The following is a 19,937-nucleotide window of genomic DNA, read 5'->3' on the forward strand; positions in this document are numbered from 1 at the left end:
CTAAGTCTGCCAGACTGCCTGCCCAAATTGCCATGATAAGCTCTGAAAATACCATTGGAATGTGCTATACTACCAGTTAACCCAGGTTTTGGGTTAATGTAGCGACACTTTGGTATCAGTGCTATTTTTGCTAACGAATATTGGTGTTTCTTTTTTAGTTATTCCATCTTATTTTTACTAAGATGCAACTGTGAACTTTCAGAAAGCATCAGAATTACTCTTAGAAAGCATCAGATCACCTTTAGAAAACATCAGAATTACTTTTAGAAAACATCAGATCACCTTGAGAAAACATCAGAATCACTTTTAGACAAAAATAGAATTACTTTTAGAAAGCATCAGAATTACTTTTAGAAAACATCAGAATTACTTTTAGAAAACATCAGATCACCTTTAAAGAACATCAGAATTACTTTTAGAAAACATCAGAATTACTTTTAGAAAACATCAGAATTACTTTTAGAAAACATCAGAATTACTTTTAGAAAACATCAAATCACCTTAAAAAACATCAGAATTACTTTTAGAAAACATCAGAATTACTTTTAGAAAACATCAGAATTACTTTTAGAAAACATCAGATCACCTTTAAAGAACATCAGAATTACTTTTAGAAAACATCAGAATTACTTTTAGAAAACATCAGAATTACTTTTAGAAAACATCAGAATTACTTTTAGAAAACATCAAATCACCTTTAGAAAACATCAGAATTACTTTTAGAAGACATCAGATCACCTTTATAAAACATCAGAATTACTTTTAGAAAGCATCAGAATTACTTTTAAAATTTTTTTTGGAAAAGGCAAATAAAAAGCAAACAATAAGTTATAAAAAATACGATTATATTTTGCCATATTAAGATACCGCTACAAAAATTTTTTCAGTCTTTTTTCAGTTTCAAAGCATTACAAATTATTCAAGTTTATCGTACGAAAAATTAATCAACAATTAAACCAACAACGATCTTTCTTGCCCCTTCATAACTCATTCGCCCATGCTGTGCTAATAAGTTATCCAAAACTAACAAATCTCCCTTTTCCCACTTAATTCCGACAGCTAATTTCCATTGTGCAATTCGATGCTGCTGTATGAACTCCAACTCCATTTCTTCACCATCACCATAACTCACATGAAAAGGGAATTCTTCTGTTTTTAATTCGGGTTGATCATAAAAATCTGGATGGTTACAATAGAACGAATTATGCATTGCTGGTACTTGATTGAACCAGATTTTTTCTTTCGTTTCTGGATGTGTTATAAAAGCTTCACCGATATGCGAACTCGTCAAGGTACCATCTGAACGCCATTTCCATTCGCTATTTAAAGACTTCAATACTTCTTCTGCACGCTAAAAAATGACATAAAAAGGAAACAGAGATCATTATTCGTCTTGAAAAGTGAAAAGAAAGAAAGTTATAAGCATTCTAAATATATATATATATATATATATATATATATATATATATATATATATATATATATATATATATATATATATATATATATATATATATATATATATATATATATATATATATATATATATATATATATATATATATATATATATATATATATATATATATATATATATATATATATATATATATATTTATATATATATATCAAAGTAAACAGATCAAAGTAAACAGACTAATTAGCCCAAACTTTTTCGGCATTTAGGGAGTTAATCTTAAGAAGATTAAGTAGTTAGATAAATTAATGGCGACGACGAAACCGATAAATTATTTGAGCTGACAAAGATGTGGTGAAATTGTAAGGTCACACAACTTGAAGCCGACAAAATGTTCGATCAAAATGTTTATAAGCCCATAAAATAAGTTACCTCTTTTGAGTTAGTCTCGAAAATAGACTGCCATGACATGTAATTCGAGTGCTCATGAGCATAATTTCTGATATATCGGATTTTTTTTTCATCCATCTTTTTGACAAATCTTGGATCAAGCTCTGGCAATAATTCCCTGTTGAAACAAATTGGAGTTTCTCCATCGATCGTTGGAGGGGTGATGCAGCAGAACATTATCTAAGGAATTCATAATAGGTAGCTGATGCGCCACAATAAGACTAGAGGAAACAAAAAATGCTTTCAAATTGCTTTTAAATCAAATTACTTGATTTGAAAAACTTAATAGCGGGTTTATAAAGAATCAAATTTAAAAGAATCGAATCCTTTTTTTGCTTTTTAAGACATTATCAATGCAAATGCGTGAAATATGTATATCCTTTTTTGAATATTATTGCACAGTGTGGATAACCAGTTCCTACAATTATTTGTACATTATTTTATACAATATATTGAACCAGTGGAAATTTAAAGAAGTAAAAGTAAACAACATAAATAAACAACAATAAAAATAAACAACAAAAGTACCCAATTAACAAAAACAATGACAGCCAACCTCGTTCCTTTTTTAAAAAAAAATCAGGATGACGAGATGTTGTTCGCACCTCTGGGAACGAATTTATAGCTACACAATAATTAACAGGAATTTAAAAATCCCATACCTTCTGCGGAAACCATTTTAGGTACGACATCTCATTATGTAAGTCAATACTAATCTCGTTGGGTTCGTTGCTTGCTTCGTATACTTTTTCAACTAAGCTATCTCGACTTGCGATGCCCCCTACATATGGCATCATTTTATAATCTGTGGCTGTAACTATGCGGTTGAAATCGTGTTCGCTCTCGATTGGAAGACCTTTAAATAATATCGCGCTGCTGCTTTGCAGATTAGCGTCTATGTATTCTCGTACTGCAGTAGCAACTTTACTTTTGTCACCTTCGAAGCGAACAGATTTTAGGTTGGGGTTGTGTGTGTAGCTTAAGAATTCTGGCATATCTTTATGAGAAGAGCCTGGCAGAAACTTCCGTCCTTTGATGCGTGAACCATGTTGCTTAAGACTTGTGTTAAACTCTACTGGCACAAAAGATGCAAATCTCTTAAACACTGTCTGCAATTTAACTCGATTTTGCTGTGCTTGACGAAACATAACTTCCTTTGTGCTTTAATGCTGCAAAAAAAGGTGATAAATAAAATTATTATATAATATGTGTGACTGCGAGAGGTTATCATGTGGTTGAGTTTTTCTTGCACTTTGATTGGCTAAAGATAAGCTATATTTTAATTTTCCGCCGAGTTACAATTCTTTCAATTCTACATTACAAAAACATATTTTCCCTGATTTGGTAAACAGAGATATTGTTTTCTTTAAAAAGTAGAATTTGTCGAGAACTAATTTATTCCAATTTTTTTTTACTGTACCGAAATATAATTTTGATGAAGCGAACATAAATATTCACAATTTAATTATTATATTGTTCCACCACTGATAATGATACACTCGCCTCACATTAAAGAGACGTTCGATTTATAAATTAATCAATACTTTTAATGGAGAATGAAAACAATTATTTTGCAAATTTAACATTCTACTGCAACTATTTGTAAAGAAAAAACAACCCATCTTTGCATACCATAGACATGACATAGACTAGCTAGGTGACTTGGTGTTGACCGGCATATTGTTTTAAAAACTGGCCAAACATACAAAAGTAAAGGCCGAAAGATTTCTTTTTTTCGCAACTATGTATAGACCTTGAAAAAAATATTTAAATTGCCATTACATTGATATTGCTCTACAAAAGTAGATAGTTAGACATTTGAGTCCATTTTTCTTGAGCAATTCGCAGCTCAATTACTTAATCATTAGGGAATGTATCGGTTGTATATAAGTGTGAATTGTTAACGTAGTTTGTATAAACTGATGTGATTGTGCCTTAAAAAAGCCGAAAGCTTATCGAAAAAAATATCTTTTTACTTCCAGATGTTCTCCAAAAGTGATAATTTTTGTAAAGATTTAAAAAGGGTCTTGTTATTCGCATTGTCTTTTCAATAAGCCAATCCATAAAAGAAAATAGGTGGCGGCTTACTTTTAAGCAAATACGATACGTTGTTAAAGTAACTTAAAGAAAATACCTGTTCACAACAGGAGTTTAGTCGGCGTAGTAGCAGAAACATTCAACAAGAATTTTTTTTCGTGAAATCTCAAAAACATCATCATTACAAATTAATGCAGAGTGCTAAAGTGGTTAAAGAAATACACTTTTTCTCGTAACTTCAGAGCAAATAAAAACACAGACAACTCGCCGTCATTACCCAATCCAGCTAAAACAGTAACCCAGCAATTTTATGTTGCAGACTAAGTTTTTGTAACAAAACCAAAATTAGTTGTTAGTTGAAACAAAAATACAACGTACAGCAGGAGGTTGCAAAATTATTTGTAAGCAAGAAATACAATTTGTAAAAGTATCAGGCACCAATCGATTGTTGATTCTATACAAAAATATATACTTTTTACTTTTTAGGTACAGGTAGCTATAGCTAGCCACAACCCTAGTTGCATCTTAGTAAAACTAGATTGGTGAAATAACTCAAAAAAGAAACAATAACATTCGTTAGGAAAAGAAGCAATGATAGCAAACTGATTAAAAAAACCCGGCATTAATGATGGCATAAATACAGCGAGGGTGCTTTTTTATGATGTAGCTACGATTGCTAGCTAGCTATGTACAGCCAGCGATGAAGCTAGCTACAATTTTAAATAAAAGTGGTACCAGATTATTGTATGCCCCACAGGTTGATACATTTATGCTCTATAAAAAACAGAAGCGTCCCGCTGTTTTTAGCCGTCGTTTAAATTTTTGTTAAAACAAAATATGAATCAATATAGTCCAAATAGAGCAGATTCAAATTCCTTATATAAGCAGAAAGCCTTTATCTTTTTTCACAAAAACAAATTTTTCACATAACTTCTCAGTGATAAACTTTTTAATGTTATGCTGTTTAGTTAAATTTAGCAAATTATTTATTTAGGTAAAATCACCAAAAGAGGCACGTGTACAGCATATAATAATAGATCCACCTACCCTCCGACCTTCCTTTTCTTTCATAAGAAACCCCGAACGCTATCATTAAAATCAAATTGCTTAACCAAAGTGAGGAATATCTTACCAAAGTAAAAATAATACGTGGTTCGATCAATCCTTGTTTAGACTGACTAAATAGCCTCACTATTACACCCAACAGTAAAACAACGGCCAGTGATAAATTTATTGCTTATTTGCAAAGGTTAATTTTATACGATCACAACCAAACACGTGATGAGATAATAAAATTAACTAACAGGTTTTCAATCAAAAAAAACCCGACAATCAACAAACTAATTATTTAGAAATACCTCACCCCTTGTGCTATTGTGAAGAGCTTAAAGCGTTGATAAAAAAATGTATAGGATCATATGCTTTTGGCAAACGGTAACAGAGATCAACCCGTCCATTCCGAAATGGATTCAGAGGCCCAGTTTGAAAAACTTACCTGATTCTGGTCCCTAGTTGTCCCTAGTTACCTATGCCGTGAGAAATAACTGACTTCACCACCTCGTTTTAAAGTTATTTGGCCTTAAAGTGATTTAAGTAAGGCTATTGACGTTAAATCATTGTCGGTCACAATGGGAAGTCTGACGTTTAAATTTTGATGAAGTTGTTCTGCCCAATCTTGGAACGCGCCCCGTCTTAAGACTGGCCAGGCCAATCTTCCGACAGTGACAAATGGGTGGCCAGTCTTAAGACTGGACTGCCCAATCTATGGACGTACATGCCCAATCTTAGAACAATTGTGGAAGACAAACAGAAAAATAAAATTTTTAGAATTTACCTCTTAATAGGAACTTTAAATTGAAACTTTTCTTGGAAAATCAAAAGCCAAAAATTTATATATACCATGTATTTTATGTATATAAAATTGAAACTACTCAACCATTTTAGCATAGTCTATAAAGTTTTTCTTCTATAGACTATGATATTAGCTACCTGGCTACAGCTCGCTAGCTGGCTAAACATCTCATCCAATGAAATTAACGTCTAGCTAACTAATAATATGGTTGAATACGACTTTTCTGATACTTCATAAATATAAACATTTTATTTTTAAAATTTAGCCAATATTACAAGCTGTATATAAATGCTAAATGTATAACACATGCTCTACCAGCTACCTAGCTACGATTTTCACTCTACTGTGTCCAAAAACAGGTGGGGTCAATTTAACAGTACCCAAAATAAGATGTTTTAATGTGCCTGAGAATGTTTGTTGGGAGTCGCAAAAAATACAGCTCGTGTGGTGCATCCTTTCCTTAAAATTTAAAGAGCGCCAAAGATGGGCCTAACATGGTCTTTTGCCCAATCTTGTGACGCCCTGCCCAGTCTTAAGACTGGCCGGCCAGTCTTAAGACTGGACAATTTTATGTCCAAAGATTGGGCAGCGTCCTAAGATTGGGCAGAACAAAGTCACCAATGACCCGCAAGAAATCGCCATTTTTTTCATAGAAATCATTTTCGTTTCTATTGTGTAGAGCTTAAAACTCTGATCAAAAATAATCATAGGCTGTCAACAAACAGTAAAGGAGATGTAGAGGTCCTAAAATTCTGCAATGTACCAAAAGAATTTGTTTTAAATTAGTTTGACAGTTACTTTCATTGCTTACAGGATCGCACGATTTTGTTTAGGGGTTAAAGAGATATAATAAGCGTTTAAAAATTTTCTAAAATTCGTGTACGCGTTACCTCTGTTGTGTAGAGTTAAAATGCTGATCAGAAAAATGTATAGGATCATGTGTTTTTTACGTAAGTAGGTTGGCCCAGATTAAAGAAATTTGTCTCTAGTTAGCAATGCAAAAGATGACGTCACTTACTTCTAGCTATTTCCAAGATATTTGGCCTTAAACATGAAAATGCAAAGCAATGGCTTTACTAATTTTAAAAAAAGCTATAATTTACCTCAGTCTTATGCTTTGCCGTCGTGTCGTAACGTCAGAAAAGTTATTAGCTAATAACATAACATTTTTGGCTACATCAAAGAAAAAAAAAAATTTCAGTTTGCCGGTAATAGACGGACACAGATTTCGAATTAAAAATATAATACTTGAATTAAATTAATTTAGTAAAATTAATTATTATTTGCAAAACATTGAATAACCATTTTATTTTATAATTATTTATCTTTATTTCTTCTCTTTGAAGTTTATCGCTTAGTAAATAACCTAGGACTTAGACATACCTGTTTTTTTTATAAAAACAAGAGAGCTTACTACGATCCCTCACAAAATGAGGTCAGCGCATTCTTTTGATAAATAATTCTCTTTATGAGTTTTATTTCACTATAAAAGACTAAAGTAGCTATAAAGTGGAGGATCCGTACAGCTATATAGTTAACAACCTTGTCCCCAGATTTTATTGCCTAATGCCAAAGCCACTATCGCTAACGGCTATCAAGTCCTCTGCCCGAGGTGCTTTTAATAGCACGGTTACCATTAGTAATCTTCTTTCCTAGCTGTTTTAATTTGAACCTGGACTCGATCAATCAAATTTTAATAGCCCCAAAAAGGGAAAATCAGGGGATCCTTCACTTTCAGCAAAACTTGTGAGGTTTTCAATGAACGGAACTTGTTAAAAGCTCAAACAATAGATTTTGTGTTTAGAAGAATTTCATAGTGACACTATTTATTCAAATCGACAGATCGAAAAATTATTTTCAAGTAGAGGCATCTTTTGTTCTTAAATTTAAAATATAGTTTGCATTTCGTTTATATTTAGAACATGTATCATCTAAATTGACACGAAATCCGTCAAAATGGTAACATTAAAATTCGTGTATGTTGAAACAATTTATGTTCTAACCCGTCACTTCAGAAAAAATATATTCATTTAGGAAAACTCACAAAATTGTAATTCGATATGTTTCTCTTTTTTTTTAATTTTTTTTTATTCTTGTGGAATATGTTACCCTTACCAGTATAGGTCGATGTAATCTTCGCCAATGTCAAATCCTGACTGCATTGTTCAAGGGAAGCGACACATTAAATTTAATGGAGGATGAATTCAAACCATACGTTCTTTTGTAAGAAACATAAACTATGAGATCATAGGTTCTAATTTGGCAAAATAATTTTTAGTTTATATAATATTTTAGATTTTCAAAAAAATTCTTTCGGGTTAAAAAAATGAATAAAAAAAACATAACTGTACGTTTTATATTAAAAATGCGTTTTGACCTAAGCAGTAAACACTATTTTTAACAGGTGAATCTTCAAGCTCGACCCCAGCACCATTTCTAGATCTATCAGAAATCGCAGCGCCATTAAGAATTAGTGGCATCTGACGTCAGAACAGAAAAGCTTTAGTTTGACATGTTCAACTATGTACCAAAAGTAGACACTGTTCTTCTTCCCTAACTGTAAAATTAAATCGTGCAAATAAGAATAAAAAATGTCATTTCTCTATTGCTTTCAGAGGTTTTCTCCTGAAAACTGCCTACGTACAGAAACATATTGTTACTAAATGTTTTTGTGACAGTAAATTGGCAAAAATGAATCCCATAATATGTTTCTGAGGACCCTATTTGCAACCTAATAAACCAGTATAGTTTTTCAATAATTGGCAAAAATAAATCCAGCAAAAAACTCTCATTAATTAATGACAACTCAGTGGTTTTAATTATCACTTCCCACCAACGCGTGGGATACCTGCAGTCACCCGTTTAGTAATGAACTATGGCTAGTATATGTAGACACAGAGAATATAAAATGTATGTTCTAGCCCAGTCCCTAAAACGCGCACGCGCACGCCCACGGTCTAGCGCAACAAACCCCCAATCATTCAGGGCAAGTCCTTACCATGTCATACCATCCAAAAAAACCCCGATCAGCAAGGTAGCACGCCCACGGTCATCCGCAACAAATCCCTAATAATCACTGCATAGCCATGCCTAGCCATGTCTAGCCATGCCTAGCCATGTCTAGCCATGCCTAGCCATGCCTAGCGGGGTAAGGTCCGTAATAATCGATGACGTCATCTGTAGAATAAAAGACTCCAAATTTTTCTAGCGCAATTTCCTATAATATTCTACGCGCATGGGCAATTCCCAACATGCTCAGCAAAAAATTGAGCAAATGCCAGAGCACCCATTTTTCAAAAAACTATGTATTTAATAGAATGGATTCATACACCGTAAAACAGCTACGAGATATCGCAAAAACACGTGGACTATGTAGGGGTGTTGGCGGGATACGCAAAAAGGATCTGCTTCAACATCTCAAGAATGATATCGCAAACCAGGAAAAATGGATAAAGGCTGTTGAGGAGAAGTTCTATGCGATCGCGTTTATCCCGGACCGTTATAAAACGCAAGACATGTGTAACAAAGCCGTTGAGGAGGATTCCGATATGTTCGAATATGTCCCAAACAAGTTCAAAACGCAAGACATGTGCATGAAAGCCGTTGAAGGGGATCTCAACATGTTCAGGCACGTGCTAGATCAATTCGAGACGCAATGCATGTGCAACAAGGTCGTTGAACACAATCCCTCAATGTTCAAGTATATATACGACCATTTCAAGACGGAGCATATGTGCAGCATGGCTGTAGAAGGAGAGCTTATGATGCTCGGCTATGTCCCCGACCATTTCAAGACGCAAGACATGTGATGTGTATGAAGGCTATTGAAAAGGATCCCTGGGTATTCATGTACGTGCCTGATAAGTTCAGGACCCAAGAAATAAGTAATGGGGTTATTGAAAGGTCTGCCTACCTATTCGAACATGTAATGGATTGGTTTGTTACCCGGGGCATGCTATCAAATAGGAAAAGCAAACTTAAATGGCAAAAGAGTATCGCCAGAGGAAAGCCGAAAAGAATAGAATTAAGGTGGCGTTAGCTCCAATAACATGGCATCCAGATAGGGTCATCAGTTGGTGCTATTCGAAGGATGAAAAGGCAGATCTTAAAAAGGTGTGGCGGTTGGTCTAAGCCAAGGTTATCTTGCAGCTATTGTTGCAAAATAATACTGCTATAATACAAGACATCGCAGTAAATCTCGGCAATCTTCGGACCTTGTTGAAATATATATAAAATGGTACTCTGTTGCTGGTGCTCCGTAAAACTACTCGACAAAGTCAGGTGGCCAATAAGATACAACCCTCCAAACCTGGCTGCCCATATGAGCGATGATGGTGAGTACATTTACGAGGGTTACTTTTGTAGTAATGCATGCTGCTTGGCTTATGTGGAAGTGCGAAAGTTTTATGACAGCGCGTATGAAATATCGCTGTGGCTGTTGAAAAGGCGTTTTAAAGGAAGGCCTGCCCCGAACTTGAGACGCTTCAAAAGATTTGGGGGTGACTCGACGCAAAAAGATTTTTTAAGGTTGGCTTGGGCCAAGGTTATCTTACACCAAGGTTGTAAGATAACACTACTAATAAATGTGCATTAGCTTTGAATATAGCTTTAAAAGTATGGTATTCATGACCTTCCTGACCGGCATCGGTCTCTCTCTGCCACTTATAGCCTTAACATGCGTACAAGAATCAGAGAGAGAAAAGTATAATAAACAGAGGATTCAAGACCTATGGGACGTCCTGTCTCCCTTCCTCTCTACATCTGGCAACTAGCTGAGCACGCTCTTGTTCGTTAATAGCTTTTACTATCCTATTAAAGCACTAGCGCATCTGTTCCTTCATACCTCTCCTTTTTCAGGCTAATCAGGCTATACTCGTAGTCGCTGATTTTACCATTCTCCATTGCCTTTGAAATAAGATCGACGATAGAGTTTAATTTCTCTTCTGCAAGCAGCCTTGTACCTTCATGTTTTTTGGATTTAACACGTAACCGTTTAGAGGCGTTCCGGAGACCAGCTTGCCCTATTCCGGCGGCAATTGCGAGTTCTCCCATGGCACAAGTCAAGGGGACCCCCAAACCAGAGGCCATAGCTCCAATCCCTAGTCCGGGCGTAATTACACCCACGCCAAGCAATCCGTGGTCAGAGAAACGTACCCATGTATTGTGCATCTTGAATTTCTTCGCAAGCCTGCTCCGCTCCTTTATTCCATCCCGCAGATATTGCTCTATCTCCTCGATCTTCTTGAGTCTGAAGACTTGTCCGTCATCCTGATCAGAGCCTTGCGCAGGCGCGCTTGGCAAACTCGCATAAAGTTTGCTGTTATCAGACTTTATTCTATGAGAATAAAGTCTGATAACAGCAAGGCCAATGAACGTGAAATTCTTCTCATGGTGATATACGTCTGTTAACATGAACTCTAGATGGACCGTAGAGCCTTTCAGTAGAAAGTAAACAGGAGTGTCAAAATTCCAAGTCAACATATCTCCCCGGACGTTTAGCTCGTTGGTGGGAAGTAAGGCCAGAATTTTGGACTTTTTACCTGTCTAAAGTAGTCTTGCTGCCCTTGTTGGGTGTTTGATAATTATCAAACCCTATGGCCTTCATATGCGTACTACGCAACAACCTCTGAAGCTTTCCAATGGTTGGAAAATTACCATCTTGCAACGTGCGTACTACTTCTGGTAAGGATCCTTTCCCCGTCACAACCTTTTTTATCTGGTGCCATTCCCAGCCCGTTCCTAAGATTCGTGTATACCCCAACGATGGAACCATTAGGCCCCTACAGGTCAAGGTCAGGGATTATGTTGCGACGGAAGAAGAAAAGGCAATAGTGGCAGCCTATGGCAACACCTTCCGTATACCTTTGGGTAAAATGTTCGAGTTGACAAGAGATCTCCTTCTTTATCCGGCGGGCCTCCATGACAGGCTGCAATTTGTAATACATTTTGCGGCTTATGGTGACGTCATAAAAGATGCCGGGACAGCAGCCTCAGGGTCTACGGCATCCAAGGCGGATGATCATACTACGTAGCAAGATAGTCACCATAAAAAAAGGCTGACACCATATCTAAATTGTAGCTAAATAACCCAGCCAAGAGTCTCAAAGGTGTCTTGCTAGTGTTTATAGACCCTGGAAAAGTGAAGCCCTATGCCGGGTCAATGAAGTCTCCTACAACCCCAAGATTGAGAGGATAAGCGTGACGGTGGAAGGGGAGCCTAATGAACTGTATAGCCATGCCATGCTTCCCAAGGACCATCTCGAACAGATTTTCAATATTTTCGGTGCCCACGATAGCAATGTCACCATAGGCCAATTTTTCAATGAACGATACGCGTTATTCATCGATTTTCGAGCATCTCCCGACGATACCTTGCATGGTAGCGGAAGGCCCCCGCAGAGACTTAGTGATGGTATCACGTTGCATATCACAAAGAAAGCTGACGGAACAGGAGATTTTAGATACTACGTGTACTTGCTTCAAGACGCTCAATTAAGTATCTTAGATTGTGGGTTTCACGGCGTGGAGTATTAATAAATGTTAAAGTACCTCCAGAATATGTGAAGGATTGGTAATAATTCCCGGGCTTTACCAAGGGGTTGGGTGGCACCCCACCCACTTTTGAATACAATTTTCACTACTATTGTAGGTAGTGAAAATTAGCGTCTGCCTACGACATTCGAACATTCCCTCGAATAGATCCTGTGTATCACCATCAGGTAGCGTGAAGTGATTTAGGTAACAATTATCGGTACCTAGGGTATCGTCTCTGAATCGGCACCAAGCATGTACAGCATTCGGATCATCACATTCTGGTTTCCTTACAGCCATCTCGGGATACATTGCCTTTAGAGTGCTTATTCTTGTGCCTAGCTGCTTACGTTGTCATCGGATCATGTAGTGTTTATGTATGCCTTTTTTCCATGTTCGTGAGGATCATTTTTATCAACCACGCATAGCACTGTATCATATTGATATCGGTGTGAAACATGCCTATGTCGTAGTTCCGAGTTGTCTTGTTTAAGAGCACAAAGCTGTTCATCCTTATCCTCGAGCTCATTCCCCAACACCATGAGTTGGTTGTCCCTATCCTGGATTTCATCACCGAGTAAGGCCAAGGCCCAATCACTGTCCTCCAGGGCCTGGTGATGCTCCTTAGGCTCATCCTGTAGTTTTTTCACACCTGCCCGGGCTAGTCATTTAATGACCCCAATAGCTTTTGGTTTTCGGAAACAGCAAACTAGTTCCAAGGCGCCTCAAGTGTGACAAAGACGCCATGCCCATTTTTCTCTCCTCCTCGCATACCTGATCGGAGGAGGGTGGCACCCCCTCACTTTCTTCCTATAATTTCTTGCCTTGTTATAGCTCCCTCAACATATTGAAAATTGCTCTTTATATCAACAATACCCAAAAAACGTCCAATATTGGCACGTTTGAACATAACTTGCGACGACATTTTTCTATATACCGATGCCTGCCCAGAGGTTTTCACTGTGGTCATTCGAGAATCTTACAAGTCCTAAGATGCTCCAACCTCACATGCAGGCAAGCATGTTTGTTTCAGCTCGGCCTTGATATCATTCCAATCCTGAATTAGGTTTGTTTCCTCGTCTATCATTTTCATATCCGATCGCTCATGAGGAAGCCATAAAAACAGGGCTTTCTTCTGCCTCATCAGATTCTTGGGCAAAGCCGTATACGACCGCGTAATAGCCACAGGTTGTGTTTGCAATGCCTGCCACTGATGGCAAGCTCAAGTAGGGATTACCGACGCTTGTCAAGGTCCTCGTTAGCAATACAGTCGTCGATTATGAAGAGGCTTTCTTTGCCTGTCAATAATGAGGACAATTTCTGGATCCATGCAAACAGCTCATTTCCAGGAGTACATAGCTATCCTTCCAAAGTGAGGACCTTCATAGGTAGGTACTGTTCCACCGTATTGTTGAACATAAAATGATAATATTATGACAGTGGTGCCTGTATTCGGCTTCAAGCAGGTAAAGGACGCGCTGTGTCTTGCCACAAGACGTCGGGCCTGTGAAAATTGCCGTATGCGAATTTCTTACGACATCCATTTAATTCAATAGTTTGACCACTCTCGATCGTGAATTTTCGTGAATAAAGTTCGGCGTACTGGGGTATAATGTTGTATGTGAGTAGGTTATAGAGAATCAGATAATTCTTATCCTGTTGAACCCCTCTAAATTCTTTATCGATAGCAAGTGCGTCTACTTTGTGTTCAACGATTTCGTCCTTGTATTTGATACAAGGCCTCGCCTTAGCTTTGGCCAGGCAGTCTATGCAACTTTTCGTTCGATTATTCCCCCTGAATTTAAACCGATCTAGGGATAATATATTTTTACATGTCCTGCAACATCTGATGTCTATTTAGTATTATATATTGAGCCCGCTGTAATGCTTTCGCCTCATCGGCAAGCGTTGGAGAACTAAACGTTTCATCGTATCTTATTATGTACATGTAGTTCAAAATTTTCCCACGTGTACTCCTCATTAAACTGGACTAGAATATGATCTTGTAGGAAGTTTTTTAACTCATACAAGGGTTGCATGTAGATACGACGTCTAGGGTGACCCTTTGACAGTCTCTTAAGATCAAGGCATGGGATGCATGTACTAGTTAATTGACCTTTGCCCCTGATCTTGAACTGATTTAAGGGGAGAGATTTTGAACACACGAGACATTTTCTCTCTTCCATATTTCTATTTGCCCCAGGGGCAAGTAGAAATAATATCAGGCGGTCTACTTCGGAGCTATTAACGATTTTTGTACAACCCTTGTTTTATCGTGTATTCGTCGAACAAAATCGCTGCCGTCATGTATCCGGCGAGCTTTAAACTGTCCTTCCATATCCATCTTAACACCCGGCCTAGAAACCCCTAAGGCTTTTTTTCCGCCCATGGCAATCAGAATTGTGTATGAAACGAGCCTGGCAGACTCCCACAAAGCATCAATAATCATGGTTTCCTTAGGACCCATATTTTTATCATGTTTAATTAAGTTTAATTAAGCCATTTAATTAAGTATTATTTTTAGCAAAATTCATTGCATCTTGAAGATGTCAATATTTGGCTGAGTTTCGCCTTGTTTGCCCTGTTGGGGCTCTGGATGGCCGCCGGTGTGGTGTTTTGAGATTTTTTACCTCTGCTAAACATATACCAGACGCCGACGCCTATGGCAAGCACGGCTATCGTTCCTACCCCATAAAGGTATACATCCGTTGACTTGCTAGGGGTTGCGACAGGTTCTTGATCACCTTGTGAAGAACCTTTGCCCACGTTCTTCTGTAGGTTAGCCTTGTTCTTCCGATTCCATTCCGCAAGTCTCTTGCCTGCAGCAACATGACCCTCATTCTTTGAGGATTTGTTATAACCCTCTCATCTTGTTGCTTCTGAACTTCTTCACTCATCTATTCTTATAGCACGGTATCCTCCGCCTCCTCCGCATTCTCTTTCTTCTTGCTCATATGCCGGACCGTATGGCCTGCTACAAGTAGTGGGGTTAAACACCTCCCTATGGTGCAGTACACGAGGATACCTTGATCCGTTATGCTGTCTCGAATTATGAGGTCTTCCTCGATATCCATGCGTAGCCCATCAACGCTGTTGATGTCCACAAAGCCATTGATTATGCTAGCGTATTAGCTTATAACATGGGTAGACAGTGCCCTGGTCGTCTTCTCCCCCCTTTTCATGCAATTCACGTTGTACATACTCGGTATGTACCTTGTCGATGGCCTCCTCTGGGGACTTGGAAACAAACCCTTCCGTACTTTTTTTCGGTAGTAGATATCCTTTACCTTTGCGAAGGGCCTACTTTAAAATTTGGCGTTTATCAATAGGCTTTTCAATATTTTCATGTTCTGCAGAGGTGGCTGTGTCAAATACTTGTGCAATATCGGACTACATCTTTATAACACCTCGATATCGAAAAAGTACTAGGCAATCAGAGCATACGGTAGGATTATAGCGACTAGTGTGCACACTTCCATTTATTCCCCGGTAGACGCTAGCCAGCAATGGTCTCTGGCAAGCGTCGTAATTTGATCGGGTTGTATGATACGTTTGTCGTCTGCCATGTTAAGTGCCAACTTTTTCACCTCTTGGGTATATACCTTATGGCCCTTGTTTGGAATAAGCACTTGGCTTTTGTAGATGTCAATGCCCTCCTCCAGACACTGCTTGTAGTCATCGAAGGTTATTGATTTTTTCGTGACACATCGCTTCACACCCTTCGCTTTCTTGTCACCGCCCTTTTCTGTAAGGCTCTTGTAAGCATATAGCTTGGCCCTTAGGGTGACGAACATGGTCATTCATCAAACCTACCACCTTCTTTTTTCTTTGGAGAGCCCTTCCATGATCGGTATTATAGGCACTTTTGTCGAAGTGTGCCTCAACATCGTTGGCTATATCCTTGTAAAAGTCGTGGGTTTTGAATATGGTATACGAACGAGTCCGTGTCCATGTAACAGATCTACAACTTGCTACCGTACTTAGGCTGCATGTATTCATAATGGAATTCGCACATGACCATCTTTGACATATCCAATATAGCCTGGCCTATATACACCGGCTTGTTCATCTTGACCTCGATCTTGCCCATTTCGACGCCTATCAGATGCTCGCTGAATCTGCTTCCACCCTTGAAATTCGGTTCCATTACGAGTTTCCTATACTTATCCTCGTTTGTAAACCAGCTGGATATTGCGGTGATTTCTGATATTCTCCATGGTCTTGCCAAACACCGAGAGGTTCATGAGTTTATAGAAATCCTTCTCGAACTCGTTTTTCTTGTTTGTTTTCAAATCAGTGTTGTGATCGATATAGCCCGCCAGCCAGGCCTTCTTGTTAAACCGGATAACCTTTCGTACTTTCTTCAATTTCAGCGCATGATTTTTAGCCTCATTTAATGCCCTAATTCGGTATCAATTTTTCAACCCTGTAGACCATCGTGCGTTCAGGTAGGAACGGTAGCTCGTTGTGTTTATCATGTAGCTTTTTGGGGTAGTCGATATCAACCTCAAAGATGCACCCATGCTTGTTCCCTTCAACGAGCTTCTCGATCCGCCTTTCGGTGAATGCCTCTACGTTCGATATCCATTTAAAGCCGTCTGTGGGCAGGTCTTGGCGCATCGCCCATCCATACAGGTTGTTCGCATCGAGGTACTGTAGGTAGGAGGGTTTAACCTCTGAATCGTACTGGTCTTTCATGTACTTATTGTCAGCTTTGGCATACCGGTGTACGGCCTGGGCTATACCTCCCCTGATACCCTTCTCGAACATGAGGAGCATGTCGGAATTTGCAAGGAGCTCTAACCTTATAACTGTTAATTTGAGTGCAGCCTTCCATGTCAAGCCGGGTGCACTGTAAAAATGGGCGGGATCAAGGCTGTACTTGTCCAAGAAGACGCCTCGAAATGTCTCGAATACGTCAGCTAATAGCAGGACGTCTATGGTCAGGTAGATGTCGTGATAGTCCCCCATTGTAACCTTATCACCCTCTGGGGTAATGACACTCCATACCTTTTAAGCATATTCATCGTCCCTGTCGCTTATACCTTTCATATTCAGCTTGCTGTAGAAGGCCTTCTTTGATGGCAGTTTCACCTCTTCAAATCGCTGCCATCCATCCATGTATTCATAGGGGTACACGCCTTTTCTCCGCATCAGCCTGAAGACATCGTCTTTGTCGATGATCTTTGCCATGGATGGTACATTTGCCTTTACCCGGTCCGACTGAGTTGCTTCGTGGTATCTGAGTCGTAATTTTTGCAGTAGAATTTTGCCATGTACTCAGCGTCTATGCTCTGGAATTCAAGACAGGTATCCGCACATTGATGACACTTCATACCCGCGGTGTTCTCACCAATGAGACTGCTTGCCAATTTTCCCAGGCTTGAAGCCATGAATCGACAACTATCGATAAACCGTATCTCTATGGTCTTGTACTTCTCGCCATCACCATATCCCATGCCTTCAAGGGGTACCTTAATTTTCACATCAAAACGGATATATTTTTCGGTATTTTCGGCGATGCACCCAATGTCCTGAGTATCATTCACCCAGTTCCCGGATAAACAGGTGGGCATCATGCCCCAAATGGCTATGGAAGATCACAGGGATGTGGCCGGGTATCTTGTATTTGATGTTGCATATTGCGTGCGCTGCGCCTCTATAAAGACCTGTATAGTGGCAGTGGTCTTACGGTTATTTTCATAGTTATCAAAGGTTTTTAGGCAGATATGGCAGTGCGTGGCCTCGTCATGTTCCCTTTTAAGGACCTCTGTTAGTTTGGTCATGGTTGCTGCGGGTAGGTATTATAGAGACGTTTCACCTCATCCTCTAGGTGGATCACGAAGCGGGTGACGCAGTCCCCACCCCTGTATAGTGTTAGGGGATCTGAAACGTCCCCATAGGCAAAGGTGCTATAGGTACACCAGCCGGACGGCACATGGTTGCTCAGGTTCTTGGGCTTTTTGCCTCTCGCATCTTCTACCGGGACTAGCAGGCTGTCGAAATCTGCATAGATGTCAAAGGGTACTTTGAACTGCTGCTGGCCATCCCTATACTATAGCCATTTTTCAGCCTAATTTGACATTGTGATCTTGACTGCCTCGTGGTCCCTGCAGTACCTATAATGCTTATCCCTCGATTCAACCGTAAGGAAGGCTTGCAAACAATTTAGGCAGAAGTGCATTTTTGCCGTATTTTTTGAGGTATCACTACCCAGGAGCCGTGACAGACTTTTGACGGCTGCATAGTGAGTCTTTTTGTCATCCGTAAGGAGAAGTAGATTCACCTGCTTCTTACGTCCGTTGTGCACGGATTGTCACGTAGGATATTGATCTTCTTCCCCGTTATATATAGAACGTTTACCGCAATCTCCTTGTTGTTGTCCTCGAATTTGGATATATCCTTGGTTCTTGTAGGGAACTCTATACCCTCCCAATTGTAGTGGCCTATGTTGGGTCTCAGCTTGGTGATTCTTTGTGGATCTCTTTCAATCTCCTAATGATGTAGGCTGGCGATGATGCCCCATGTAAAACACTCCTCATCATCATTTTTCTGGCTAATAATGGCCCTCTTGGAGGCTATCCACTTAGGTGCTTGTATATACGATGAGCCCCTCGTTAGCCTCAATTTGTGGAAGTCTATGTCGAGGTGTAGGATTTGGGATATTGTAAAGCCACTCTGAGGCAGTGCTGGATTTTACACGTGTTTTAACGTGGGCAAACATCCTTTCCAGCACGTCATATACGTCGTTACTCTTGAAGACCGACGTCATGTTGCTGGTGAATACCTTATTCACCTCAATATAATCCTCAGCCTTGGCCTCCTCCAGGTTCGTCTTCTTCTTCTTCCAGATAATCCATAGGAATATCCGTACCTTCGCCGAGCCCATATCTTCAACTAAGGTTTTCACGTTGGGCCGCACCATTCCCATACACCCTTCTACATCGGCACCTCCTATACCGGGAATGCAAAAACTTCGAAAGGTCTTGTGGAGCGCATGCTTATGTTCTTGAGGGGTATAATCTTGCCCTGGCTGATCATATAGATTTTGGATATCTTCTAGCTAGTCTTCCTCAGCCTTCTGCTCGACTCCGTCGTGCAGTGTAGGTTTCGTGCCAGCCACCCTGTTATATAAACCCATGACCGTACGTTTGAAGACTGCATAGGTCCTCTTGACCCCCTCCTTTATAGTTTTGGGGACGGCATCAACTAACCAGTTGTAACATCCCCGCATCCTGGTTTTCAGGATTGAGCGATTTTTCGACAGCTCCTGTTTCTCAAAAATAGCCATGGCCTCCGGCGTTGGTAGTATAGTCACGGGCCCGACCGGCTTTTGTTGTCCAGCCCTTCTGGGTGGTCTCTGTGGTACGTCCTTCAATAGGGCAACCAATTCGGCTTACGCAGCTTGTACTACCCCGTAAGTCCACGTGTTTTTTCATTATCTCGTAATTGTTTGACAGTGGATGAATCCATTTCTCTCTTTATTATATAGAATTTTAACATTGTTCGAAGATTTCATTCTGTTCAAAACTAACGCGGTTATTCCCCATTTTGGATGATATGGAATTTCCCATGCGCGTAGAATATTATGGGAAATTGCGCTAGAAAAATTTGTCTTGTTTTTTTTGTCTTTTATTCTACAGATGACGT

The 19,937-nt window shown here is 39.1% G+C and overlaps 1 protein-coding gene across 3 annotated transcripts; it reads right to left on the bottom strand.

Annotated features, from left to right (window-relative positions):
* Nucleotides 1-828: 828 nt before the first annotated feature.
* LOC130635701 (uncharacterized) lies at nt 829-7,015 on the bottom strand. Of its 3 annotated transcripts, none has more exons than XM_057445129.1 (4): nt 6,860-7,015; nt 2,530-3,036; nt 1,850-2,047; nt 829-1,351 (listed from the first exon to the last, which is right to left on the bottom strand). In XM_057445129.1, exons 2-4 carry the CDS (start codon nt 3,013-3,015, stop codon nt 941-943), a joined length of 1,095 nt encoding a protein of 364 aa, XP_057301112.1. In that variant the 5' UTR covers nt 3,016-3,036; nt 6,860-7,015; the 3' UTR covers nt 829-940. The 3 variants fall into 3 exon arrangements, with proteins under 3 accessions (XP_057301112.1, XP_057301111.1, XP_057301113.1); XM_057445128.1 differs by lacking the exon at nt 6,860-7,015 and adding an exon at nt 5,037-5,194; XM_057445130.1 differs by lacking the exon at nt 6,860-7,015 and adding an exon at nt 4,952-5,105.
* Nucleotides 7,016-19,937: the final 12,922 nt, after the last annotated feature.

This window comes from Hydractinia symbiolongicarpus, chromosome 3 (genome assembly GCF_029227915.1).
Source record: "Hydractinia symbiolongicarpus strain clone_291-10 chromosome 3, HSymV2.1, whole genome shotgun sequence".
In the NCBI taxonomy this organism is placed as follows: Eukaryota; Metazoa; Cnidaria; class Hydrozoa; order Anthoathecata; family Hydractiniidae; genus Hydractinia; species Hydractinia symbiolongicarpus.

Excerpts from the sequence above, each read along its gene's own strand:
- LOC130635701 (XM_057445129.1), bottom strand. The coding sequence starts at position 3,015 with ATGTTTCGTCAAGCACAGCAAAATCGAGTTAAATTGCAGACAGTGTTT. Across the intron at positions 2,048-2,529 it reads TAAAATGGTTTCCGCAGAAG|ATAATGTTCTGCTGCATCAC; the intron begins GTATGGGATTTT and ends TGAATTCCTTAG. Across the intron at positions 1,352-1,849 it reads TCGAGACTAACTCAAAAGAG|CGTGCAGAAGAAGTATTGAA; the intron begins GTAACTTATTTT and ends GTCATTTTTTAG.